General features: G+C 40.1%; 1 protein-coding gene across 3 annotated transcripts in view; it reads left to right on the forward strand.

The window, feature by feature from the left end:
- The window catches only part of ZFPM2 (zinc finger protein, FOG family member 2), a 525,087-nt gene extending 497,417 nt beyond the window's left edge, over nucleotides 1–27,670 (forward strand). For 2 of the 3 annotated variants that reach the window (XM_070382168.1, XM_070382167.1), the window contains 3 exons: nucleotides 15,185–15,391; nucleotides 20,776–21,000; nucleotides 24,084–27,669. In XM_070382168.1, coding sequence (XP_070238269.1) covers nucleotides 15,185–15,391; nucleotides 20,776–21,000; nucleotides 24,084–26,575 — 2,924 coding nt within the window. In that variant the 3' untranslated portion in view covers nucleotides 26,576–27,669. Of the gene's footprint in view, nucleotides 1–15,184; nucleotides 15,392–20,775; nucleotides 21,001–24,083 lie in introns of all 3 variants that reach the window. The other variant, XM_070382169.1, reaches the window with a different exon arrangement.
- Nucleotides 27,671–27,873: the final 203 nt, after the last annotated feature.

Raw genomic sequence — 27,873 nt, forward strand, 5'->3', positions numbered from 1 at the left:
TGTCTGACTCTTTTGTGACTCCAGGAATGATAGCCCACCAGGCTCTTCTGTCCATGGGATTTCCCAGGCAAGGATATTGGAGTGTGTTGCCATTTCTTTCTTCAGGGGATCTTCCTGACTCAAGGATCGAACCTGCATCTCCTGCATTGGCAGGCAGATACTTTACCACTGAGCCACCGGGGAAGCCTGCAATAAACAGCATTTACTAGTTTGTTTGCATTGCTGTAAGGACACGGTTTATAAACCTGAGATGTTCAAAGATAGATCCTTGAAAACAGTCACTTGATCTTAAGCCAATGAACAAACTCATATCTATCTAATTTACTCTCACACTAACAAAGTAAATTTGGGACTTAATCGAAACAAAACCACTCCAGTATTCTTACCTGGAGAATCCCATGGACAGAGAAGCCTGGTGGGCTATAGTCCATGGGGTAGCAAAGAGTCGGACATGACTGAAGCAACTTGCACAGCACAAAATAGTCATTTTTGTTCATACCGACTATTAATTTATATGTTTTTATTTCCTGATTGACAAGCAAAACTTATCAAGCTAATTGGAAACTAGCTCCTGAAATCAGAATCAGGTTTCATAGCTGGAATTAGATATTTCATATCCTCTAAAATATCGACATAATCCAGGAAAGTTTTTGGAAATATGACTCCAGCTGATAAATTTTAAATCATATATAACATATGTGTAAAAGCAAAAATCTTTCTTCTCAATCTCAGAAATACCGTTAAGTACGTCTATTCATTTATCTCCCTGCCTTCTTCTTTCTAATTGTACCTGAGATTCTCAATTAAGATCCTAAAATCACAGAATAGAATAAATCTTACTTAAACTGACCACATCACTCAGTAAAGTTTGTAATTTTAATGTTGGGTTGACATAAGCCTACTTAAAAATATTTGGGAGAAAAGCAGAGTGTGAAGTTTTATTCTCACATCAACATTCAGCACACAGTATTCCGTTCCCAATTTGCCAGTTCTTAAGCAATTAAATGTTCTATTGACATCACAGGAAAGGCTGAAGAATGAAAAGCCTTGCTATCTTAAATTGTAAATTGTGTTTTAATATAAAGCGCATAAAAAGTTGGTTTCTTTGTTTTCTATAATCAAGTTAATGAAGGATGAATCGTGCATTTGGCAAGTGATTCTGCCATGTGTCCATCCCTCTTGGTTGGAAAAGGCAAAGAAGAATTGAAAACAAAATCGCTTCTCTTCTTTGGCCCCCCAAAACCAAAGGCACACTCTAGAGTTGCTGGTCAAGTCTGATTTTTTTTCCTCCTTCTCTCAGGAACTGCTAGGATGTTCTATAAAAAGATGTCAAGAAAGCCAGCATGGGAAAGTTAAATGCTCCAAAATGCCCTGCATTGCCTATAAGTACAAATGAAAAATGTTAAAGATTATTTAAAAACAGGAAAGACCTTTTGCAAAATGCTTTTGATTTATTGCTGTGTATGGTTCAGATCTTTATCAATTATCCTCACTCTATTTTATTCAAAAACTATTGTAGACGATGACTTGGCATGTTGCTGCATACGGAAAAAAGGCATTAATCAACCCTAAATAAACAAGTGCAGAGATCTATCTAACAACTATGAAGTAGTTAATGCATTTTAAAGCAATTTTATTCTAGAAAGGAGGTCTAAAAGAGTAGTGCTTAATTATCTGGACTCCTCTGTGCTGGGCTCCCTTTTGATTGTATTAATGAAGCAGCTGGCCCATTGTTTCCCTTTAATTCCTCTATTGTTTTAAGAATATGTCACAGCTCTTTATTCTTTTATCAGGTGCTGTGCAGGAGGACCCACACAATACCTCGTATTCCTACTGTATTTGCCAATGCACAAAGAAACCTCCACAGCGGTTTGCAAAGAAGGGGCACACATAATTTATAAGTTCTGTTCCTTGCACTACTCCACTGTCAAGAATTTCAACAGTATTGGATTAGAATTCATTATAAAATTGGTATTAAACATCCTGGCTTCGTATAGATACATGTGCTGTGTGAATGTCCCTAGCTTGAGATCTAGGTAGTAACACCTGTGATGTTGAAATGGGACTGTTACTCAGCTTTGGAGGAATTATTCTGCCCAATCCCTTCCTAGTTGTGACAAGACTAAATTTCATAAGTGGGCATCATGTTGTATTTTCACATTATTTAGGTAAAAAAAAGAAGTTAATGGACAAACAAGTATCCTTGTTTCTTCTGCTTCCAGAAACAGTGTCGTGTGTGTGTGTGTGTGTTCAACAGCCCATTTATTCCCCCAGAGAATGGATTTATGCTAGTGTGCCTAAAGGGGATCATGGTTTACTCTATGCTGCTGCTGCTGCTAAGTCGCTTCAGTCGTGTCTGACTCTGTGCGACCCCGTAGATGGCAGCCCACCAGGCTACCCTGTCCCTGGGATTGTCCAGGCAAGAACACTGGAGTGGGTTGCCATTTCCTTCTCCAATGTGTGAAAGTGAAAAGTGAAAGTGAAGTCACTCAGTCATGCCCAACTCTTAGCGACCTCATGGACTGCAGCCTACCAGCCTGCTCCGTCCATGGCATTTTCCAGGCAAGAGTACTGGAGTGAGGTGCCATTGCCTTCTCCGGGTTTACTCTATACAGCAATATATAACCTTTCTTAATTGAACTCTGATCACTTGACCACCTTCTTGTATTTCACACACGTGAAGGAAACAGAATTTTAGGTTAATGTGGAAATATCACTGTACATCTTAAGGAATCAAAATGCTGTAGCAATTTAGTATATAATATATTTTACACCAAAGCTATTTTAAAATGCTGGTTCATTTATGTGTAATTACCTTTTCTCTAAATTTCCATGAAAATCTCACACACACACACACACAAAATCACCCACAGTAAAAAATTTCAAATGTCTGATTCAATAGACTTTCTCTTTTTACAGTTTTTCTTTGTTTTTTTTTCCCATCAGATGTCTGTATTTTTGGAGACTGTTTCATTGATTTTTCCCCTTAGTGTTCCCAGTCCAATAAAGAGAAGTAAGCTTTAATGACTTAATGCTGTGTAGTAAAAGTTACCAACTTCAACTTTTAAAATATCCTTAGAAAATCCATTAGAATAAATTAGTATTGAAAACCACTGATTTCCTTTTGTATTGTTAGTTGAGTGTGTGCGGGTTTGGGATTTTTTTAAGCTCAGAATAAAGTTCCAAACTGGCATCTCTATCTAATTGCTCGAGGTTCCTTATCCTTATACATACTGAGGCAGAATAATATTAATACAGAATCTAAATGTGATATAATTGGTTCAATTTACTGTATATTTTTATGCTAAGCTTAGGTCCATATCTTGATGAGCCCAGATGTAGTTGTGCTTAAGGTTTACAGCTTCATGTTGCTTGCATTTCCTTATTTTTACAAAGCAAGTGTCTATCAATCACACAGATAAATTAGAAAGACACATGTATAGACATAACACATGGAAAAGATTTTTCAGCGTGCTATGTAATTATTAACCTGATTTTTACCATTGTAAGAAAGCATGAATTGCAGATAGCATGGACGAAGTTACATGCTTTTATACTGGATACATTTTGCTTATACAGAACTCTATAGGTATGGTTGAACAATATAATTGAAGCTTTGTCAGCTCTGTAACCTAGCAACAGATAATACTGTTAGGTTACTGAATTGCTCCTGGTTGACAAGTAGGGAGTATTTTTGTGTTTATCATGTTTGCTAATGATGGGATCCTTTCCAAACGGCTTGTCTTAATCTTAATTAGAGTTTATCAGCAGAGGTCTGCCTGACATTGTGCAGACACTGATTTCATAAATAATAAAAGTGCAAGTGAAAAATTTGGCAGGATGGGGAGATATTTAAGGCCACCGCTTCTAGGAAGAGGAGCGTGAATTTCCAAAATATAATCGAGCTTGAACTGTGACTTTATTCTTTATTATCAAAACTTGTAGTACACTTCACTGCAGTTTTGACAGCAATTATGAGAAGAATTTATAAGCTTCCTGTTAGGAACCATATCTGTTTGTACAAGAACTTTGATCATAAACATTACTTAGAACAGCAAGTACATGGTTTTTCAAGAACGTCAAGGTCTGGGTAGTTATTACTTTCTATGGAACCTTGAGTGTATTTGCCCTTTATGTGTGTGGGTGTGGAGACTGGGGAGAGTGACTACATTTGTAGCACTAGAGGCAAGCAGTGCTCCATTTGGTAGATTCAGGGAAGGTATCAGCTGCTTTAGTGCCTGATGTCATTTGATAAAGACTTCATGCCCAGGCAGTAGGAATCTGATTTTTTTTTTTTTTTTTGCTCTGGTTTGCATGATATGATCTTTCAGTTCTTTTTTTCTTTGCAATGTTATTAATCATTTCTAATAATAAGTTACACATCTTCCAAATTATAAAGAGTTAAACATTGTAAAGCTAAATACAATTCACAAATTAACTAAATTCCTAACTGGTTTATGCAGTTGAAGGGTGATGCAAAGTCATTACCTTCTTTATCCACTTTTCTACACCTTTTCACTCACCATGCCCATATTCTTCAAATATTATTCAAAGCTATTTTCAGTTGTCATTTTCTGAGTTTCAAAGTAGACATCTCTCTATTGAACTGTTTGAACAAGTCAATGAAATATTTGATTATCAAGAGAGACTTTTTTGTTCCTAGACTTCCATTCTTTCTACTCTGTACAAACTGCGAATAGTTTACCCTTATGCCAGTGATCCTTAACTCTAGAGGCATAGGAAGCCTTTCAGGGAGCTTCTGAAAAATAATGAAGCCCAGACCTCACTCCTAGGGATTCTGATTTGATTGATCTGGGGTAGGACCCAGGAACCAGTGGTGATGAAGAGTTCCCAGGTGAATGTACTATGCAGTCGTGGTTATAAAGAATTTTGATGCCTTTTAGTATCCAACTCAACTTGAGCAAATGCTACATCCATATTTAATAGGTCTGAAATATTTAGACTAGCACTCAGCATATAGTAAGTACTAAGTATAAGCTCTTTGTCATGTTAGAAGATAACTTGGCATTACTTCCACATCACAAAGATGAACATTATTCTCCATATTGTGGTTATACATTTTCAAGCTATGTCTTATCACCATGTAAATCTTCCTGATGTGCATGCTAAGTCACTTCTGTCGTGTCCGACTCTTTGCGACCCCATGGACTGTAGCCCACCGGGCTCCTCTGTCCATGGCGTTCTCCAGGCAAGAATACTGGAGTGGATTGCTGTGCCCTCCTCCAAGGAATCTTCCTGATCCAGGGATTGAACGTGTGTCTCATGTCTGCCACATCGCCAGGCGAGTTTTTTACCACTAGCGCCACCTGGTAAGGGCATGAACTATCTTATTTCTGATTCAGAGACATATCAGTGATTCTGAATACTCAAGGTAAGGTACAAGATAGTTAGTTAGTGAACATCAGATAGTGCTGTGACTTGACACCTAGCATTTCATCCAGAATCTAGAGCCCAGCTGCCTTGTTCAAAATCCCATCTCCCATATCTCCTTTTCTTCCACATCCCCTCTGGCTGTGTGCTCTTGAACAGCTTATGTAAAATTCCAGCTTCATGATCCCACAGTAAAATGGGAATAAACAAAAGTCACCTCACTGCTTTCTTGGGAGAAATTAAGATAATGGATGCAAAGCACAGTGTCAGTGCAGAACACATAGTAACCACTTAATATATGTGTGATTATTCCTGTTATTAGCACTTTGGTCACAGAAGCATAAAAAGGTGCTCACTACTTGATGATAATAATCTAGGGGTACCTAGCTAAAGACTGTCATGTTATAGATATAGCTAAAGGGCTTCTACAAGACCACACAATAACTAATAAAGTCAGGGCTAGAACTAAATTTTCTCACCCACAAGTCAAGCACTCTTTCTAGTTCATTTTTATGCTGAGGACAAATAAATTTTCAGTGATTTTGGATGCAAGCAATACCTCATTATTAGCATATAACCCCTTAGACCAGGATCATTAATTCTCGAATTACTGTGAAAAGAAAGTTGTAAAAATTTTATCAGATAAATCTATATGACATTTCCATACTTGCACCCAACTTACATGCATGCTCAGTCGCTCAGTCGTGTCCAACTCTTTGCAACCCCATGGATAGTAGCCCGCCAGGCTCCTCTGTCCATGGGATTATCCCAGCAAGAATACTGGAATGGGTTGCCATTTCCTCCTCCGGAAGATCTTCCTGACCCAGGGATCCAACCTGCATCTCCTGTGGCTCCTGAATTGGCAGGCAGAATCTTTACCACTGAGCCACCTGGGAAGCCCAACACCTTTACATAATTTTATTGATGTTTATATCAATATACCATTCATGTAGATTAGTATGTAGAAAATCCTCTTGGTTTAAATCTGGAGACATTAAACATACCACCGCATTTGAAAGCTACAGAAAACATCTGTTTAGATTCCTTAAGTTTCACATCCATAGAAAGTTGACAGGAACACTAAGCACAGACAGAAACCCAAATCAACAAAGTCACCAGGAGCTGAAACACTCAAAAGTTTCAGATCTAACAAACATCTAAAGTTCATTCAAATGAAAATAGTTAATGTGGTCAAAGAAAGTAAACTGCATCTCAGTAGAAACTTCATTGTGCTGGTCTTGGCTGTCAGTTGCTGCTGCTCTGCTGCTGCTGCTGCTGCTAAGTCGCTGCTGCTCAGCTGTGTCCAACTCTTTGTGACCCTATGGACCATAACCCTCCAGGCCCCTCTGTCCATTCGATTCTCCAGACAAGAATACGGGAGTGGGTAGCCATGCCCTCTTCCAGGGGATCTTCCTGACCCAGAGATCGAACCCAGGTCTCTCGTGTCTCCTGCATTGTCAAGCGGATCCTTTACCACTGAGCCACCAGTAGTTAAAGTAGCTTCATTAGGAAAACTGAAGGAAGAAGGCCTCACTCTTGTTTGGCTTTTGCTGTTGCTGTTGTTCAGTTGCTAAGTCATGTCTGACTCTATGCGACCCCATGGACTATGGCCATGCCAGGCTCCTCTGTCCTTCACCATCTCCCAGAGTTTGCTCAAATTCATGTCCATTGAATTTGTGATGCCATTTAACCATCTCATCCTCTGTTGCCCCCTTCTCCTTTTGCCTTCAGTCTTTCCCAGCATCAGGATCTCTTCCAGTGAGTCAGCTCTTCACATCAGGTGGCCAAAGTATTAGAGCTTCAGCTGCAGATGTTGGTTTGATCTCCTTGCTGTCCAAGGGACTCTATACCCATTAAACAATAGTTTCTCACTCCTGCTGCCTTAGCCCCTGGCAACCACCATCCTACTTTCTGTCCCTGTCTTTGAATACCCTGAGGACCTCATATCAGTGGAATCATACAGTATTTGTCCTTTTGGGACTGTCTTATTTTATTTATAACAAGGTCCTCAAGGTTCATCTATGTTGTAGCATTGCCAGCTTTTTAAAGGCTGAATAATATACCACTGTATGTATACACTACATTTTCTTATCCATTCTTCTGTCAGTGGACAGTGGGTTGCTTCCATGTTTTAGGTATTTTTAATAATGCTGCTTTGAACATGGGTATGGAAATATCTCTTTGAGACCTGGTGTTCAATTCTTTTGAGTATATACCCAGAAGTATAAATGCTGGATCATAGGTAATTTTATTTTTAATTTTTTGAGGAACTGTCATACTCTTTCCCAGGGTGGTTCTCCCATTTTACACTCCCACCACTAGTGCACAAGGGTTCTAATTTCTCTACATCCTTGCCAGTACTTGTTTTCTGGTGGTTTTGTTTGGGGGTTTTGGTTTGTTTTCTTTGTGTTCTTGTTTTTGTTTTGATAGCGGTGGTCTCATGTTAAAACCAAACATAATACCCTGTGATTTGTTTCCATTGAACATGAGGACAATCAGTAAAGACATCAAAAAACCTAAATATCAACATGATTTATCATTTTCATGCACTTAGATCGTTTCCTAATCAAGATGAATACTACTGTCCTCCAATAAATGTCCTCTCATTTATTGAATTGTAAATGAGAGTTGGCTCTATTTACCCTAGCTCTAAAACCAGTAGAGTAGGAAACTGGTTCTCCTGTCTCCTCAGCCCCATGTAGATTGCTAGAAACTATGTTAGTTTCTAATGGGTCAAGATACGGTATGTGATCCAAAAATGATGCAGCCTTAATCTTTTTTTTTCCTAAATGAGTTAGTTTTCTCCCATGAAGCACAGACACATGTACTCACTGAATTCATAGGTTTGTGTTTTCTTTCCTGTGAGATTTCTTTCCTTGGACTTAGCAGGGCAATGAGAAATGAGAAAAACAGACCCACCCAAACCAAACCAAAAGGAATAATGGTTAACAATTACATAGCACTTACTGAAAAGCTATGACCAACCTAGACAGCATATTAAAAAGCAGAGACATTACTTTCCCAACAAAAGTCCATTTAGTCAGAGCTGTGGTTTTTCCAGTAGTCACGTATGGATGTGAGTTGGACTATAAAGAAAGCTGAGTGGCGAAGAATAGATGCTTTCAAACTGTGGTGTTGGAGAAGACTCTTGAGAGTCCCTTGGACTGCAAGGATATCCAACCAATCCATCCTAAAGGAAATCAGTCCTGAAATCAGCATCATTGGAAGGACTGATGCTGAAACTGAAACTCCAATACTTTGGCCACCTGATGTGAAGAACTGACTCTTTGAAAAAGACCCTGATGCTGGGAAAGATTGAAGGTGGGAGGAGAAGGGGATGACAGAGGATGAGATGGTTGGATGGCATAACTGACCTGGTGGACATGAGTTTGAGTAAGCTCCAGGAGTTGGTGATGGACAGGGAAGCCTGATGTGCTGCAGTCCATGGGGTCACAAAGAGTCAGACACGACTGAGAGACTGAACTGAACTGAAATGCTGTTCTTAAGCTTCCACCTGTACTACCTTATTTAGTCCTCATGATAATATCTTGAGTTCAGTATTATTATCATCATTTCCATTTTTAATTTTGAGGAAACTGATAGAATGCTTAGGTGACAAGTTCAAAGTCACAGAGTTAGCAAGTGGCAGAGCCAAGATTTGCACTCCAGGAGTCTGGTTCCAGTGTCCACCAAGGAGTCTGGTTCCAGTGTCCACACTTCCTCCAGATGGGATTATATCTTCACTAGCAGTCACACTTAGAATATTTTATTTGAATCAATAAAACTGTGTTACAGTACTTGGGATATCTCTCCATATAAGTGGCTTCCTCAAGTTGTATGCTCTAAACTCATCATCTAAAAAATTTGTCCAAGCTCTTTCCAAGAATCAATCCTTGACTTTTGTGACACCATTTTTTTTGGTTCCCCCTCACCTTTCCAAATATAGGTTTTCTATGTCTTTAAATGATTGTATCTCTTCTACTCACATCTTAAATGTTTAGATTCTCCAAGTTTCAATCTTCATTCTTTTTCTTTTCATGTGTATTACCACACCAATGCAAAGAACACCCATAGTTATTTAGAATGTGTTGATGACTTCCAAATTTTTTTTTTTCTCTAGCCTTATTCTTCCCCTAGGTCCAGTTGCCTCCTGGATACATCCACCAAAAAACTACTCAGGTACCTCAAACTCTACCATTTCAAAGCCAAATTTCATTTCCATCCATATATATACACAAATACATACAACACACATGTACATACATGCACACTTGGGCTATGGAGGTGGACAGACAGAAATCTAAATCATGATTCTGCAAAGGGAAACAGCTTTGAAAGTGAGTTAACCTCTCCAATTTTTTGGAGTTAACCTCTCCAAAAAAAGCTTCAATTTTTTCAACTCTTAAATGAGGATACTATCATTCACCTCAGAATAATCAATAGGATTAAAGTAGATGAGAAATACATAAACTACCTAGTCTATCAGGCCCAAAGAAATTATTCCTAAATTAATACCAATGATATGTACTGTCTACACAATACTACTTGTTAATATACCAGCTTTCAGTTCAGTTCAGTTGCTCAGTTGTGTCCGACTCTTTGCCACCCCATGAATTGCAGCACACCAGGCCTCCCTGTCCATCACCAACTCCTGGAGTTCACTCAAACTCATGTCCATCGAGTCGGTGATGCCATCCAGCCATCTCATCCTCTGTCATCCCCTTTCCTCCTGCCCCCAATACCTCCCAGCATCAGAGTCTTTTCCAGTGAGTCAACTCTTCACATGAGGTGGCCAAAGTACTGGAGTTTCAGCTATAGCATCATTCCTTCCAAAGAACACCCAGGGCTGATCTCCTTTAGAATGGACTGGTTGGATCTCCTTGCAGTCCAAGGGACTCTCAAGAGTCTTCTCCAACACCACACTTCAAAAGCACCAATTCTTTGGCGCTCAGCTTTCTTCACAGTCCAACTCTCACATCCATACATGACCACAGGAAAAACCATAGCCTTGACTAGACGGACCTTTGTTGGCAAAGTAATGTCTCTGCTTTTGAATATGCTATCTAGGTTGGTCATAACTTTCCTTCCAAGGAGAAAGCGTCTTTTAATTTCATGGCTGCAGTCACCATCTGCAGTGATTTTGGAGCCCAGAAAAATAAAGTCTGACACTGTTTCCACTGTTTCCCCATATATTTCCCATGAAGTGATGGGACCAGATGCCATGATCTTTGTTTTCTGAATGTTGAGCTTTAAGCCAACTTTTTCACTCTCCTTTTTCACTTTCATCAAGAGGCTTTTTAGTTCTTCACTTTCTGCCATAAGGGTTGTGTCATCTGCATATCTGAGGTTATTGATATTTCTCCTGGCAATCTTGATTCCAGCTTGTGCTTCTTCCAGCCCAGCATTTCTCATGATGTACTCTGCATATAAGTTAAATAAGCAGGGTGACAGTATATGGCCTTGATGTACTCCATTTCCTATTTGGAACCAGTCTGTTGTTCCATGTCCAGTTCTAACTGTTGCTTCCTGACCTACATATACGTTTCTCGAGAGGCAGGTCAGGTGGTCTGGTATTCCCATCTCTCAGAATTTTCCACAGTTTATTGTGATCCACACAGTCAAAGGCTTTGGCATAGTCAATAAAGCAGAAATAGATGTTTTTCTGGAACTCTCTTGCTTTTTCAATGATCCAGCAGATGTTAGCAATTTGATCTCTGGTTCCTCTGCCTTTTCTAAAACCAGCTTGAACATCTAGAAGTTCACCGTTCACATATTGCTGAAGCCTGGCTTGGAAAATTTTGAGCATTACTTTACTAGTGTGTGAGATGAGTGCAATTGTGTGGTAGTTTGAGCATTCTTTGGCATTGCCTTTCTTTGGGATTGGAATGAAAACTGACCTTTTCCAGTCCTATGTTGCTAGTGGAATTACCATCGTCTGGTTTCCCAAACCAGGAACGTCTGTGTCACTTTCAACAATTTCCTTTTTCTTGTCCATCTCACGAAACCACCCCAGTCCTCTCTCAGCCATGTCTCTGGAAACTGGCCCTTTGCTACCTTACAATTTACACTTCTTACAACTGAACTAAGTACAACAGCCTCCTAATAGCCTTTGAGGTAACATTTCCTACCCCTTCAGTTTATTCTCCTCATGACCCTCAGATCTATATTCTGAGGGGGAAGAGCTCAGGTCAAAAATTTGTTCATTCATTCACTGGAAAAAAAAAAATGCACACCATCTCCCCACCATGAGCCAGACACAACTGTTTTTATGTTACATCAAAACTGTCTCACCCTCTTCTAAATTTTTTGTGGGAGGAAGCCCTGATTTGTAATGTTTCCAATTTTGACAGCAGATGCTACAGCTCTCACAGCCGCTAGTATCTAGTTACCAACTTGACATCAACAGCACTCAAAACTCCTGACAGTTGAACATCCCACCCTGTGATCCTGAACAGGCTGGTTCCGGCGCCCCACTTCCCATAATCCACCTGTTTCCTCCCTCAGGCTCCAAGCTCCAGGTTTGCCAGCCCCCGAGTCTCTTCCGTAGCCCTGCCCTCACACCCATGTACCTTTCTCTGCCAGTAATGATGCCAGGTCCCCCCAACACACTTCAGCTAGTTTACCTCTATTCTTCTTGAGTTAATAAAAAAAGAAAAAAGTCATCTGGGATGCCTTGCCTGACTCCCCCAAGAAGTCTCAGCTATTCACCTGTCTCACATTTTCTTTAGCACTAGGACATGACACCAGCACGTAGTATTAGAATTCGTTTACATGTGTACATTCAGTTTGTATGTAAGGTGTGTGTGAAGCCAAAGCACCCGACCTGGCACACAGTGGGGAGTTCAGTGAATACTGAACTGAATGATTCATTTGAAAGACTAAATCCTAAAACAGCTGACTCTCTCGTCAAACCTGCAAAGTACATTTTCAGTCCAATTTAGCCTTTTAAAATGACATGCTCTGATGAAACCATAATATAAAATGGTAAAGACAATAAAATATGAAACATTACTGAACACGTCCAAAAACATATGTATTACTGCTGCCAGGCTGCCTAATAATGTAGAAAAATGATTTTTTGTTTGTTTTTTGGAGAAGTTTTTCTACATGTTTCTTTATTCTTTTTTTTTAATTGGAAGATAATTGTTTTACAATGTTGTGTTGGTTTCTGCTGTCCAACAATGTGAATCAGCTATAAGTATACATATATCTCCTCCCTCTTGCACTTAATAATTTGTGGATTTTATTTTATTTTATTGACTGGATCTTTTGGGTTCAAAGTTTGAGCACAAGTACTCGGAGTCATCTTGCTATGGAGCTCACTGCTGTGATAAAGATAAGCTGAGTGCTACCTTCTCTAAACTATTGATTTCTCCTGGGTACCTGAATTTACAACTTTTCCGTTGTAAAACATAGCCATAGCTAGATTTACCAACAATATAAATTTATCAAAAATGGGAAACTATTACCAGTAATATAAGTTATGCAGTTCAACGCTGAAATCCCGTGACTCCAAAAGACCAGGCTAGGAGGCTGAACTGCCTGCCTCTGCCCTCCCCACCTCGCTATTACACGGACTCACTTAATAAGCGGCTTCCCAGAGGAAAGATAAGGTGCAGATGATTACCTTGTCTAGAGCCGTGAGTAGTTTGGATCTGTATGCACATCAGAGAAGGCAGAGCAGCCAAAGGCAGAAGCCTCCCGGGTGAAAGAGGTGGCACCAGCAGAAACAGCACCAACTTAGCGCTTTCCACTAATTCCATCATCGAATTCCACGATGATGCCATTTAGCTTCTACGTTTGTAAATCAATCAATCAGTACCAAAATGAATCTGTTTTTCAACTTGGGCAAATTTGTATTCTTTCAGATATGTTAGAGCCAAAGTGGAAAAAAAAAAGTGGTTGTTTTCTAGTCCTTTAGTAAATGTGTGTTTTCCTTGGAAATGTTCACATAAATTTGAGGTCGGTAATTTTAGCTTTATTTTTTCACAAACATACTGTCACAAATGGTGTCTTGTTTGCTTGCCTCTAACATTTAATCAGCTGCTTTAATTAACGTCCCAGGTCTCTCTAAAGCGATGTCCTGAATCTTCTAGTCAACTGTGCCATATCATATGCTGTTGTTATCTTTTCCACCCGAGTTTTACCACAAGTTGTTTAAAAACTATGATCTCTTTGAGGGTGGAAAAAATGAAGTGCAGTTGAAAAGGCAGTTACTCTGAAAGATAAACAGAGCAATATTACTTATCAGAATGGATACAGTTTTTGCTTGCTTAATGAGTACAATATATAGCCTTGCAATATATACACAATGAGAAAAAAGCTTTATAACATATCAACTATGCCATATTATTTCAGGCATAACTGTATAGGATACGTATCTAGGCCTGAGAGTGTAGATAACAAAATATAAGTGCTTTGCCTGTCTAAACATGTTAAATAAATGAGCATTTGCTATCGCATTCCAATACATTAGAAGATGTACTTGCATAGTTAATTTTCTTTTTAATGCACCACACGTGATCATTTGAAGCGCCGAGCCAGAGTCTATCTTAGTGTTTGAAGAAAGGGTTCTTTTCATTTAAACAAATCTTTATTTAAATAAGCCTTTTTGAAAAGGATCTTTGGTGTATCTTCTTTTCAGGAAGTTCAGTCAGGGTAAAGAGAGATAAAGAAGCTGTATTATAAGAAATATTATAAAAATAAAGATCACTCAGCATCCGCCCCTCCGGGGAAAAAAAAAAAAAAAAAAATGGGAGCAGACTTATGCGGAGAACAAAACTAACTGGAATTTCATTTAAACTTTCTAAATTTTAGGAAGTTTGTTTACTTCCTTTGTAGTTTTAGGTATCATATATATATATATATATATATACACACACACACACACACACACACACATACCAGTATCAGTATCTGATATATCAGTGTCTGGGAAAGAGAGAAAAAGAGCAGTAAGGTACAGGAAGAGTAACTTCAAAGGCTCACTTGGAATACATTTTGTGGTTGGATCCCTATCATGCTTGTTCTTTGGCAGTATATACCATGTAATAGCACGGTTAATGATTAAGTCAAGCACCAGAAGGCAAAAAGTTGTCAACGTTTTGACAAAACTCTGTACAGATTATGTCTATACTCGTTCCTTAGTCTTCTCCCACTGTTGATCACTGAACAGTACATTTAATGCAAGAAATATAATTTTCCACACAGGAGGTATGAAAATTCATAAAATGGAGTAGGAAGGTCAGATGCAGGAGCTGGCAAGTACCACTTAACTTCAATACAGAGCCCAACAGGAAGAAATGGACTTTGTATCTCCATCAGGAAGTGACACTATTTAATGCCGCTCAGCTGGAGGAAGAAAGCATTTCTCGTCACCTGACAACAGCTCAGCCAATGAAAGTCTGTAACAACTCAGCCAATGAAAAGCCACTATATTTCAAACTTCCAGTTTCCAGTGGACTTTTGGTTTATCATAGCTCTTCAACTTCCCCTTTTCTATAAAAATTTCCTCTCTTGTTTTACCAGACTTTCATGTGGTTTGCCATAGTTGCCTGTCCCGAATTGCAGTTCTTTGCTATTATAAACCTGTGTCGCTGGTAAAATAACTGGCTGTTTTATGGTTTTAAGTGAACAAAGGGAAGAGGAGGGCAGCTGTTGTCTTGATCCAACACTCCACCCAGTAGAAACTGATGTGAAAATGAGAAGGTGCTGTTAACATCAATCCAATGTACAGCAGGCTGGAGCATTCTATGTCAATTCTATCTTTCTCTTCCTTTTTTTTTCTTAATAGGGGGTCAGCTTTGGTGCACGACTACGAAGGCCATCTCTGAGGGTGAAGAGCTAATTGCCTTTGTGGTGGATTTTGACTCAAGGCTACAAGCTGCCAGTCAGATGACTCTTACAGAAGGGATGTACCCGGCGCGCCTGCTGGACTCAATTCAGCTGCTTCCTCAGCAAGCTGCCATGGCTTCTATTTTGCCCACAGCTATTGTCAATAGTAAGTTTTGAGTGCAATAGCCCAGTACAATAGCTTTGTAGTAGTGATGGGTATTTATGGGAGAGAAAAAAATAATGTCTACTGACAGGCAACCAGGGACAGAGTTTTCCTCCAGTGCTGTGATTTTATTTGATCTTCTCTCCAACTTTAACCCTGTGTGTGTGTGTGTGTGTGTGTGTGTGTGTGTGAGAGAGAGAGAGAGAGAGAGAGAGAGAGAGAGATCATTTCTCATGGGAATATAAAAAGAACTTAAATTCATTCATTTCATGTTGGGATTCCTGAATGTCACAAACGAAAATCTGATATTCTATACTAAGCAATGTTTAAGGCTATTTAGCTATAAGAAGGCTAATATCTTTCACTGATGCTCCTATGGTAGAATAATTTTGGTATTAAGAGCCAGAGAGTTAAAACATAAGAAAAAGGAAACAAAATCAAATTTGATTAGATATGCTGCTGCTGCTGCTAAGTCGCTTCAGTCGTGTCCGACTCTGTGCGACCCCATAGACGGCAGCCCACCAGGCTCCCCCGTCCCTGGGATTCTCCAGGCAAGAACACTGGAGTGGGTTGCCATTTCCTTCTCCAATGCATGGAAGTGAAAAGTGAAAGTGAAGTTGCTCAGTCGTGTCCGACTGTAGCGACCCCATGGGCTTCAGCCCACCAGGCTCCTCCATCCATGGGATTTTCCAGGCAAGAGTACTGGGGTGGGTTGCCATTGCCTTTTCTGGATTAGATATACTAATGAAAGGGAAATGTAGGCTAGATAAATCAAGACACCATCTAATATAAAAAATTAAAAAGAGAAAGAAAAATACTTCTTGGAGTACTTTGTATGCAAAATTTGAAAATATGCCCTGGAAAATCTGTCTTTGGGATTATATTTTATTAAAAGGGCTTTTGAACTTAGTTTGTATTTCTGGAACACATAGTGACACCTGATGTGACATAAAATCAATGATGCAGGAGTCCCCGGATCCGAGTTCTAGAGTCCACTCTGCTTTTATCCGTCTCTGAGAGAAAGTATGAGTACCAGTTACATCTTAAGAGGAGAACAGAAGCTGAAGCCAGTGGGCAAGTGAAATATTGCCTTGAGTCAAAAATGTCCTTGAAAATGCCTGTGACTTTGAATGATGCAGAAAATTCTAGAGACTACAGCCATGTCTCAATATTATATATATATATATATATATATATATATTCAACAGTAATTATGTTCTTGCTATAACTGCATCCTCTAGAATAAGAACTTCTCATGTATATCTGGAATTATTCTGCATGCAACCACTGGATTCAGTGCACCCAACCCAAGTCAGTATTTTCAGATGTCCTTAGTGTAAATGTAGTTATCTTCTTTATTGTACCTTTACTTTGGATAGTGAGGAACTTGATATAACTTGCATTTGAGACCAAGTGGTTTTGTTACCAGATATCCTGTACATACATACTAAGTCATTTCAGTCGTGTCTGACCCTTTGAAACCCTATGAACTGGAGCCCACCAGGCTCCTCTGTCCATGGGGATTCTTTAGGCAAGAATACTGGAGTGGGTTGCCATGCCTTCCTCTAGGGGATCTTCCTGACTCAGGGATCGAACCCGTGTCTCCTGTGGCTTGGCAGTGCAAGCAGATTCTTTACCACTGAGTCACCGGGGATGCCCACCAGGTATCCTAGGGGTACCTTATATTATTGCGACGCTTCAGTGTATGAATGTTCATTCTATTTGAGGTTATACTTTTTTTGCTTTCTGTAGCAAGATAACTGTTAATCTCAAATAAATCAACATGGATGCATACAGGCTTTTGTTCTCATTCTTTAATTAGCTAATCAGCTAAAGTCATCTTGCATAAATAGCCACTTTATTAAATATTGTGGCCCTCTGAAGTGTAAATGTAACTAACTTGGGTGGGAAGGGTTAAATAATAAACAGTAGCCAGGTGTAATTTTGTAGTTAGATTGTATTGGGAAATTCTGTATTGTACCTACCTGTTCCTTACTTCTCGTTCACGAGAATTTGGTCCTTAATTTTCTCCTTATCTCCTTCAACAGAATCTCTTGAGCTGCCTCCTTCACTATCATGGGTTTCCACCACCCACTATACATTGACAGTTTATAAATCACAGGTCCAGCTGTGTCTGGCAAGTTTCAGACCTCTGTTGCCATCTTTGCAATGTTCATCTCTCTTTCTCACAGAAATACCCACTTGCACGCATCTAATGTGACCATGTACCCCAGTGTGCCTGGATTTGTCCCAGTTTACAGGGTTACCTGCCATCCCCTCTGATCCATGCCCCCTTTCACTATAAAAGTGCCAGGTTTGCACAATATAGTGTCAGAGTTGGTCACTATACATGCGCTAGTCTGAATTCATCACCCAGCTGTCTTCTATGCCCTGTAGAGATGAATGAACCATCACTTAACACAGAAATGCTAACAAGAAGCCTAGGCACCAAGGACAAACCTTACCCTCCAAACTAGTGGTCATCACTTTCAGTCAGTTCTGCTTCCTCAATGTAATTTTTCTTCCCTCTGTCCCTCTTGCCACTGAGGTATTATGGAAGAGTGTTTACACCAGGGTTTTCCAATCTCAGTTCACCCACTTACATGATCATGGCAAGTTACTCAACCTCACATTCTTTACCTATTAATAAATGGGGGTGAAAACACACACAGAAATTTTCCATGAATGAATCCATGAGAAATACATATCATACATATTATAGCACGAGGTGATGGAATTCCAGTTGAGCTATTTCAAATCCTGAAAGATGATGCTGTGAAAGTGCTGCACTCAATATGCCAGCAAATTTGGAAAACTCAGCAGTGGCCACAGGACTGGAAAGGGTCAGTTTTCATTCCAATCCCAAAGAAAGGCAATGCCAAAGAATGCTCAAACTACTGCACATTTGCACTCATCTCACACACTAGTAAAGTAATGCTCAAAATTCTCTAAGCCAGGCTTCAGCAATATGTGAACCGTGAACTTCAAGCTGGTTTTAGAAAAGGCAGAGGAACCAGAGATCAAATTACCAACATCCGCTGGATCATGGAAAAGGCAAGAGAGTTCCAGGAAAACATCTATTTCTGCTTTATTGACTATGCCAAAGCTTTTGACTGTGTGGCTCACAAGAAACTGTGGAAAATTCTGAGAGATGGGAATACCAGACCACCTGACCTGCCTCTTGAGAAACCTGTATGCAGGTCAGGAAGCAACAGTTAGAACTGGACATGGAACAACAGACTGGTTCCAAATAGGAAAAGGAGTACGTCCAGGCTGTATATTGTCACCCTGCTTATTTAACTTATATGCAGAGTACATCATGAGAAACGCTGGACTGGAAGAAACACAGGCTGGAATCAAGATTGCTGGGAGAAATATCAATAACCTCAGATAGGCAGATGACACCACCCTTATGGCAGAAAGTGAAGAGGAACTAAAGAGCCTCTTGATGAAAGTGAAAGAGGAGAGTGAAAAAGTTGGCTTAAAGCTCAACATTCAGAAAACGAAGATCATGGCATCTGGTCCCATCACTTCATGGCAAATAGATGGGGAAACAGTGTCAGACTTTATCTTTTTGGGCTCCAAAATTACTGCAGATGGTGACTGCAGCCATGAAATTAAAAGAAGCTTACTCCTTGGAAGGAAAGTTATGACCAACCTAGATGGCATATTCAAAAGCAGAGACATTACTTTGCCAACAAAGGTCCGTCTAGTCAAGGCTATGGTTTTTCCTGTGGTCATGTATGGATGTGAGAGTTGGATTGTGAAGAAGGCTGAGCGCCGAAGAATTGATGCTTTTGAAGTGTGGTGTTGGAAAAGACTCTTGAGAGTCCCTTGGACTGCAAGGAGATCCAACCAGTCCATTCTAAAGGAGCTCAGCCCTGGGTGTTCTTTGGAAGGAATGATGCTAAAGCTGAAACTCCAGTACTTTGGTCACCTCATGTGAAGAGTTGACTCATTGGAAAAGACTCTGATGCTGGGAGGTATTGGGGGCAGGAGGAAAAGGGGATGACAGAGGATGAGATGGCTGGATGGCATCACCGACTCGATGGACGTGAGTTTGAGTGAACTCCGGGAGTTGGTGATGGACAGGGAGGCCTGGCGTGCTGCAATTCATGGGGTCCCAAAGAGTCGGACACTACTGAGGGACTGAACTGAACTGAACTTAACAAAAACTATATGGCTATTAGTTACAATTCAAACTGTAACATAGATCACTTAGATTACTTCAATTATCATAAAAGTCTTCCTTCCAAAGTTGCTACCTTCAAATTCTGCTCCACAGTGAGCATTATATCATAGCGGTTTCTGTCAATCTGTTATTTAAAATGATTCAATAACTTTCCATACTCATTGAGATAGAAACCTGAGCTTTAAAAGCCCTACAGTGGGGAATTCCCTGGTGGTTCAGTGGTCAGGACTCCTGCCAAGGGCACAGGTTCAACCCCTGGTCAGAGAACTAAGATCCTTCATGACATGCAGCGAGCCCCCCCCCCGCCCACCAAAATAAAAGTATCCATGGTCTTTGGTAGTCTGTCCCTGCCTTCTGCAGCCTCATCTCTTCCAGCTCTTTGCCTGAGATTACATAATAGCCTCTCAGCCTCCACCCAGTCCTTCGTAGACTCCCATGAATGATCTCTTGACTACAAGAATACAATCCCCTTCTCCACCTGACTAGATTAATTTCATCTTTCACAATGCAGCTAAGGCATGTCATCGTCTCCCCTCTAAATCCTTCTCTCACCTCATCCTCCCTCCAGTTCTCTCCCAGACTTGTATCTCTTTTCCATGCCCTAAAACACCCCTCAGATACCTCCATCAGAGCAGTCATCACATTCTTATATAATGATCTAACCACCTGTTAACCAGTCCCAAGCTATCTAAGCTCCTTAAGAACAGCTGTTTTGTTTCTCATTTTGTTTTACAGCCAACTCAGCATAAATCAGGCACTTAGGAGGCACTCTGTAATTAATTTATTAAATGAATAAGTGATGTCAGGAGTTGACTTCACTGCAGCAGCCATTAGATCCTTTACCTTTTAATCAAGCAGATAAAACATTTCATACTGCTATTTTCTAAACGCCTACTTTTCTAAACCATAAATACAATATAAACAATTTAGGATCAACCTCTTGTGCTTTATGTTGGGAGTCTCCTACAGCACCACTTTTTAAAGAGTCTGTGTGAAAGTAAATTGCATTGAATGTAACATTCCTTTATAAGCTCAGTCCTGTACAGTGGAACAACACCAACAATTCACTAGCCACTGTCTGATTACCTAATTCAGAACCAGAGAGCAGACTCAAAAAAACTGAACCAAATGCTGTTTACCCATGAATGGCTCTAAGTGGGCAGCAGCTAACGTGTCCCTGTGTTTCTGCTTGCAGAGGATATATTCCCTTGCAAGTCCTGTGGCATCTGGTATCGCAGTGAGCGGAATCTGCAAGCCCATCTGATGTACTATTGCAGTGGAAGGCAAAGAGAAGCTGCACCAGTGTCAGAGGAAAATGAGGACACTGCTCCTCAGATTTCCAGCCTGTGTCCCTTCCCACAATGCACCAAGAGCTTTTCAAATGCCCGAGCTCTAGAAATGCACCTGAACTCACACAGTGGTAAGTGCCTCCCTTGTTTCTTCTGCTCCAGGAGACCTGTTCTTTCTCTACATACATACACATGTACATTCGTACATATTGTGCGTACATTCATTCATACGTCTCTTCCTGCCTATAAAATCAAAATTAAACTTGCTGAACCAGATAGTTATTACCTTTTGTCATGTACAATCAGTATATTCTGTTCAAAGGACTTGGGTCTGAATTCTTTTCTAACGACTTACAGTGCTCAGCTTACAGGCCAAAGCACTCTATAGTTTTTTTTCCAACTAAAGTCAAATAGCATCAGTTTTAGAAATCGCAATACCCTTTGTATATTGTCATCAATATTCATTCATTTCTGTGCCAGGTGATCTTTGCAAACTTACCATGCACTGTTTCCAACACAGCAGGGACTAAATAGTAGGTACATAAAAAATACTTGTATTTTTACATATTTTACATAAAAAGTAAAATTGCTTTTCCCATAAAATTCCAATGGAATTTCCAAAAATTCCATTATTGCTGAATGGAAATAAAGCTTTTATTTTGAAAGATCCAATTAAAATCCCATTTGAGAGAAATTAACTTTTAAATACGGATCTGTAAAAGGTTCCTGACTTCTAGAGTGTGCATGATAACAACACAGTTGAATTTTTGACATAAAAACACTTTTAGTGCTATGTGTTAAAACTTCTTAGGAAAAATTAGCCTGAAAAACAAGTCGTCTTTTTTTAAAGCCTTCCCTTAACAGCAAGGTGGCAACTGTTCCCATTTTTTTAAATTACTTTTTATTGGAGTATATATGCTTTACAATGTTGTGTGTCTACTCAGCTGTATGTATTCACATATCCCCTCTTTTTTACTATTCCCATTTATTTTGGAATTGTATGCCCAGTCATCATCAGTATCACCTCATAGTATTCTAATTCCTATATTTTAAAAATAATTAAAGTGAACCAAATGTACATAATTACATTAATTTTAGGTATTTTTTTCGAACATTTTTGGATAGGGCAAACCAAGTTTTGGGAATCACAGTTCTTCAGCACCTAGAATACAAAACTTGTTAGACACCCCTGGCTGACTTCCTTCACTGTTTTTGCTTGGGTTGAATAATTAAAAATTAAAATAGGTGCTCAGTTAAAAAAAAAAAAAAAAACTAACTCCAACCTACAATACTCTAGTACTGTGCAAGCTTTTGTCTTTGTACCCATAAAAATAGGCAATTTTCTTTTTACTCATTCTCTACCTTTTCCCTACAAATGAGCTGTCTTTATGTAGGTGATAAACCAGGGGAAGCAGAAACAGGTTGGTTGTCTCACACAGTGAGTGTAAAGTCATGCACAAAACAAAAATAAGAGAGAGATTTTTCCAGCTCAGTAGAAAAATGAGTCCTGGATTAGCTAAGGAGAAAAATAAAAGAAGTCCTCTTTTATCACTGTAGGACTGGGTGCTGTTGCCATATTTTTATTTTATGAATATAGAAGGTATTTCTCATTTTAGTCTAGAGTGCAGAGAAGAGGAAGCAAGCCTGACTTAACCATATGAGAACAAATGGGACAGGAGTTGACCTTAGTGAATAAAAGTATCTAGCTCCCAATTCCAATTCATAGGGGAATGGTTCCCCCCGCCCCCTGCCCCCCAAGTAATTCTTTAGACACCAACTGGGTGTCCTGCAATTCAACTCCACTCAGTTCTGAAGCTACCAAGAAACAGCATTGAATTCCACAGATTAAGGGGACAGTTCTACAAGAGGGACCTCCCTCACTCTCATTCCAATTCAGACCAGTCTACTGTGCTCCTGACCAACTAGCTGTAAATCAGAGATTGCCACAGTACCCCCTCGGTTTGATTGATTTGCTAGAGTGATTCACAGAACTCAGATAACACATTAACTCACTAGATTATTAGTTTATTTTAAAAGGATATAACTCAGGAACAGCCAGATGGATGAGATGAATAGGGCTAGGTTTGGGAATGGGCAAGGAGGCTTCATTACATAGGCATGATTGATTAAGTTATTGGCCATTGGCAATTGAACTTAATCTCCAGCCCTTCTTCCCAGAAGTGGAAGGCAGCGTAAGTTCTAACCCTTTACTCACAGGGTTAGTTCTTCTGGCAACCAGTCTCCATCCTTAGGTTACCTGAGTGCTTTACAAAAGTCACCTCATTAACATAAAGACATATTTATCGCAAGACATTCCAACAGTTTTAGAAGCCTTGAGCCAGGAACCAAGGATAAAGACCAGATGCATAGGAGAAATAGATTTTCCTCATGTGAGTGACCAAATATACATTTCCTGTAAATCACAATATTGCATTGAGACTTATCCACCAGTCAGTGGTGATATTCAAAATATTTAATAACTGACCAGAAACAGGCCATGATCAATCAGCACAAATGTCAGTCTGAAACGACTATATTAGTATACTAATATAGTTGAACATACTAGTAAATATCAGCTGAATACCAGCCCTGGATAAAGATAACCCATATTAAGCAAAACATGAAATTCTAAATTTTTACCAAAGATAAATTAGGATGTTATTAATTACTTTACAAAATGATTTCTATTTGGATTCTGTTGTATAAAGACCTAATTCTAGCACATTAAGTGCACTAAGTTATTTAGTTTGCACACAGGTTGTCAAAATTATCTCTGATAAATGCCTGCCTCTTCCTACTGTAGAGCACAGTGGTTTGGTAAGAAGACTTATTGGATTAGAAATCATAAAATCTGAGGTCTGGGCATGGCTTCATCACTGAATTTATTAGATGATTATTGAGATTTATTACCATAATCAATTCCTTTAGCCTCCTTGAATTTGTTTTCTGACCTGTAAAATTAAAACAGCAATGCCCATCCCACTACAATGTGATAATACTCATGAAAATGCTTTAGAAAGTATTAACTACAGTTTATTATTATCACATATGGTGAAAGGTATCATAGGAAAAAAGTTAATATCTCAAATGAGATTCTGCAAGATTTCAGTTCATTTCTGCTGTGTTGAAGACATGAGGTCATTAGTAATGGTTCATATCACCAGCAAACCAAAATGTGTGGTTCTCAGTATTCTGATTTTGTATGTTTCTCCAGGAGTGAAAATGGAAGAATTCCTCTCCCCTGGTGCTAGTCTAAAATGCACCGTCTGTAGCTACACTGCTGATTCTGTGATCAACTTTCACCAACACCTGTTCTCCCATCTCACTCAAGCTGCCTTCCGATGCAATCACTGCCACTTTGGCTTCCAGACTCAGAGGGAGTTACTGCAGCACCAGGAGCTCCATGTCCCTGGCAGCAAACTGCCCCGAGAAAGTGACATGGAACACTCTCCAAGTGGAACCGAAGACAGCTTACAGCCAGCCACAGACTTGCTGACCAGAAGTGAGCTCCCCCAGAGCCAAAAGGCCATGCAGACTAAAGATGCGAGCTCTGACACGGAGCTGGACAAGTGTGAGAAAAAGACTCAGCTCTTTCTCACTAACCAGAGACCCGAAATTCAGCCTACAACCAATAAACAAAGCTTTTCTTACACGAAAATAAAGTCTGAGCCCTCTAGTCCAAGACTCGCCTCATCTCCAGTTCAGCCTAATATTGGGCCTTCTTTCCCCGTGGGACCCTTTCTATCTCAGTTTGCTTTTCCCCAAGATATTACAATGGTCCCTCAAGCTTCAGAGATCTTAGCCAAGATGTCTGAACTGGTACACCGGCGACTGAGGCACGGAAGTAGTAGCTACCCTCCTGTCATTTACAGCCCTCTGATGCCCAAGGGGGCTACCTGTTTTGAGTGCAACATAACCTTCAATAACTTGGATAATTATCTAGTGCACAAAAAACATTACTGCAGCAGCCGATGGCAGCAGATGGCCAAGTCCCCTGAGTTCCCTGGGGTTTCAGAAAAGATGCAGGAGGCTGTGAGTCCCAACACGGGTCAGCCCTCCATCAATCTTCTCAATCCAGCCGCTCACTCTGCCGATCCCGAGAATCCACTTCTTCAAACACCCTGCATCAATTCTTCCGCCGTTTTAGATTTAATTGGGCCAAACGGGAAGGGCCACGACAAGGACTTTTCCACGCAAGCTAAGAAGCTCTCCACCCCCAATAGCAATGATGATAAAATTAATGGGAAACCTGTTGATGTCAAAAACCCCAGCGTCCCCTTAGTGGATGGGGAAAGTGACCCAAATAAGACTACCTGTGAAGCTTGCAACATTACTTTCAGCCGGCACGAAACCTACATGGTCCACAAACAGTATTATTGTGCGACACGCCACGACCCTCCGCTCAAGAGGTCGGCTTCCAACAAAGTGCCTGCCATGCAGAGAACCATGCGCACGCGCAAGCGCAGGAAGATGTATGAGATGTGCCTGCCCGAACAGGATCAAAGGCCCCAGCTGGTCCAGCAGCGCTTTCTTGATGTAGCCAACCTCAGCAATCCCTGTACCTCCACCCAAGAAGCCACGGAAGGGCTGGGCGAATGCTACCATCCAAGATGCGAACTCTTTCCCGGAATTGTCTCAAAGCACTTGGAAACCTCCCTGGCCATGAACAAGTGTGTCCCGGTTTCTAAATGTGACACTGCTCATTCCAGCGTCTCCTGCCTGGAGATGGATGTCCCCATCGATCTCAGCAAAAAGTGTTTATCCCAGTCTGAGCGGACGACCGCGTCTCCCAAAAGGCTGCTGGACTACCACGAGTGCACCGTGTGCAAGATCAGTTTCAACAAGGTGGAAAACTACCTGGCCCACAAGCAAAACTTCTGCCCGGTCACTGCGCATCAGCGGAACGACCTGGCTCCGCTCGACAGCAAAGTGTTTCCGAATCCAGAAAGCGAACGAAGCAGCCCCGATGTCAGCTATGAAAGAAGCATCATAAAATGTGAGAAAAATGGCAATCTGAAGCAGCCCTCCCCCAATGGAAACTTATTCTCATCCCACTTAGCGACGCTGCAGGGCCTGAAAGTCTTCAGCGAAGCCGCTCAGCTCATCGCAACAAAAGAAGAAAACAAACATTTGTTTCTTCCCCAATGCCTGTACCCTGGAGCAATAAAGAAGGCAAAAGGAGCCGACCAGCTTTCTCCGTACTATGGAATCAAGCCAAGTGATTACATTTCCGGTTCTCTGGTCATCCATAACGCTGACGTGGAGCAAAGCACAAACGCGGAAAATGAATCTCCCAAAAGCCAGGCTTCTTCCAATGGGTGCGCTGTGCCGAAGAAAGATTCCCTGCCCTTGTTGCCCAAAAATCGAGGCATGGTCATCGTGAACGGTGGACTGAAGCAAGAAGAGCGCCCTGCCGCCAACCCCCAGCAAGAGAACATTGCCCAGAACCCTCAGCGTGAAGACGGCCACAAGTCTCCCTCCTGGGTCTCCGAGAACCCCTTAACCACGAACGAGAACGTCTCCCCAGGCATTCCCTCCGCAGAGGACCAGTTGTCTAGTATAGCAAAAAGTGTGAATGGCTCCACCCAGGCGCCCACCAGTGGGAAATACTGCCGGCTCTGTGACATCCAGTTCAACAACCTCTCAAACTTTATAACTCACAAAAAGTTTTATTGCTCATCACATGCCGCGGAACACGTCAAATGAAATCACTAAATCAATGGACATCAGTCACCTTTGGTACCAGTGTTTAGTATGTTGTTCTACCCAGTACAAAAAAAAAAAAAAAAAAAGCTATTTGAATTACATCTGGGCGATCAGGAGATAATTCATTATGGCTGAGTTGAAGACTTAAGGTGTAATTTCATTACAGTCCATTAGTAAAGTGTATTATTGGTGCCATTTTCCAAAAAAAAAAAAAAAAATTTAATTTATTTTACCAGCAGTATTCATAGCTGTGGTTATGTTATTTTTTATTTAAAAACTTTATATTAAAGTCATTTGTAATGTTATTGTATAGTTATTGTGTAGCACATATGGTTTGCACTGTAAGTAGCTTTTGAAGAAAATAGTCACAAACAATACAGAAAAGCATTTTAGAAATAGCTTCCAAAGCACTTGTGTATCTTGATTTCTTCTTATATGCTGTTGCAGATACATGTATATGCTAAAATATAACTTGCAAAGATGTTCTAAGTACACGTGCTATAAGTTCGCCTTAAGATTTCAATTCTTGGATAATCAGGCTCCGTTTGCACTTTATATTTTAGCAGATACAGTCTCTTAGTCACTAGGCTTTGCATTTGTATGTAGCCGTACGTTTCCGTCCATTTTCTTAATCTTAAACATGTATGTTAAATGAAGATGGCGATTTTTTTCTTGTATAGTACTTGTATTTTCTTTCGCTGATGCAGCTCTGTCTCAATTTTTAAACCTTTGCTGTTAAATGCAATACTTTGTAAGAATGAACAAAATTACTGGAAGCAGTATTGTAAGTAATGAAGTAGTATTAATCGGTTTTATCTTTTGAAAGGCACAGTCTAAATCAAAACCCTAAACTCAATGCTGCAAGTATGAATTTAATTCATATATAAGATCTATTTAAATATAAGAGTAGCAATACTGCACCTGGTGATCACAAAGATAATGTTCTACTTCTGATAGAAATAATTTCTCAACAAATGTTGTTACTATGCATGTATATGAATGGAATAAAATTCCAGATTGTTGGAGAAGTTTGGCATACTTTTTTTCTTTAAAATACAAGGGAAACCCTATATACCTGTTCTTTGTAATATGAGTAGGTTCAAAACAGTACTGGATAAATGTAACATGATGACAAACCAGTACAGGAAGAGGTTGTCCTTTTTATGCACCTAGTTAATATAAAACTTATTATATTAAAATGAACTGGAGACTCCAGGTTCTGGAACTAGAAAAGTTCTTCATTATAAATATATATAAGAAGCACTGTCTTTGTGTTCTCTACCCCTCCACCCCCTACC

This window comes from Bos mutus, chromosome 14 (assembly GCF_027580195.1).
Source record: "Bos mutus isolate GX-2022 chromosome 14, NWIPB_WYAK_1.1, whole genome shotgun sequence".
In the NCBI taxonomy this organism is placed as follows: domain Eukaryota; kingdom Metazoa; phylum Chordata; class Mammalia; order Artiodactyla; family Bovidae; genus Bos; species Bos mutus.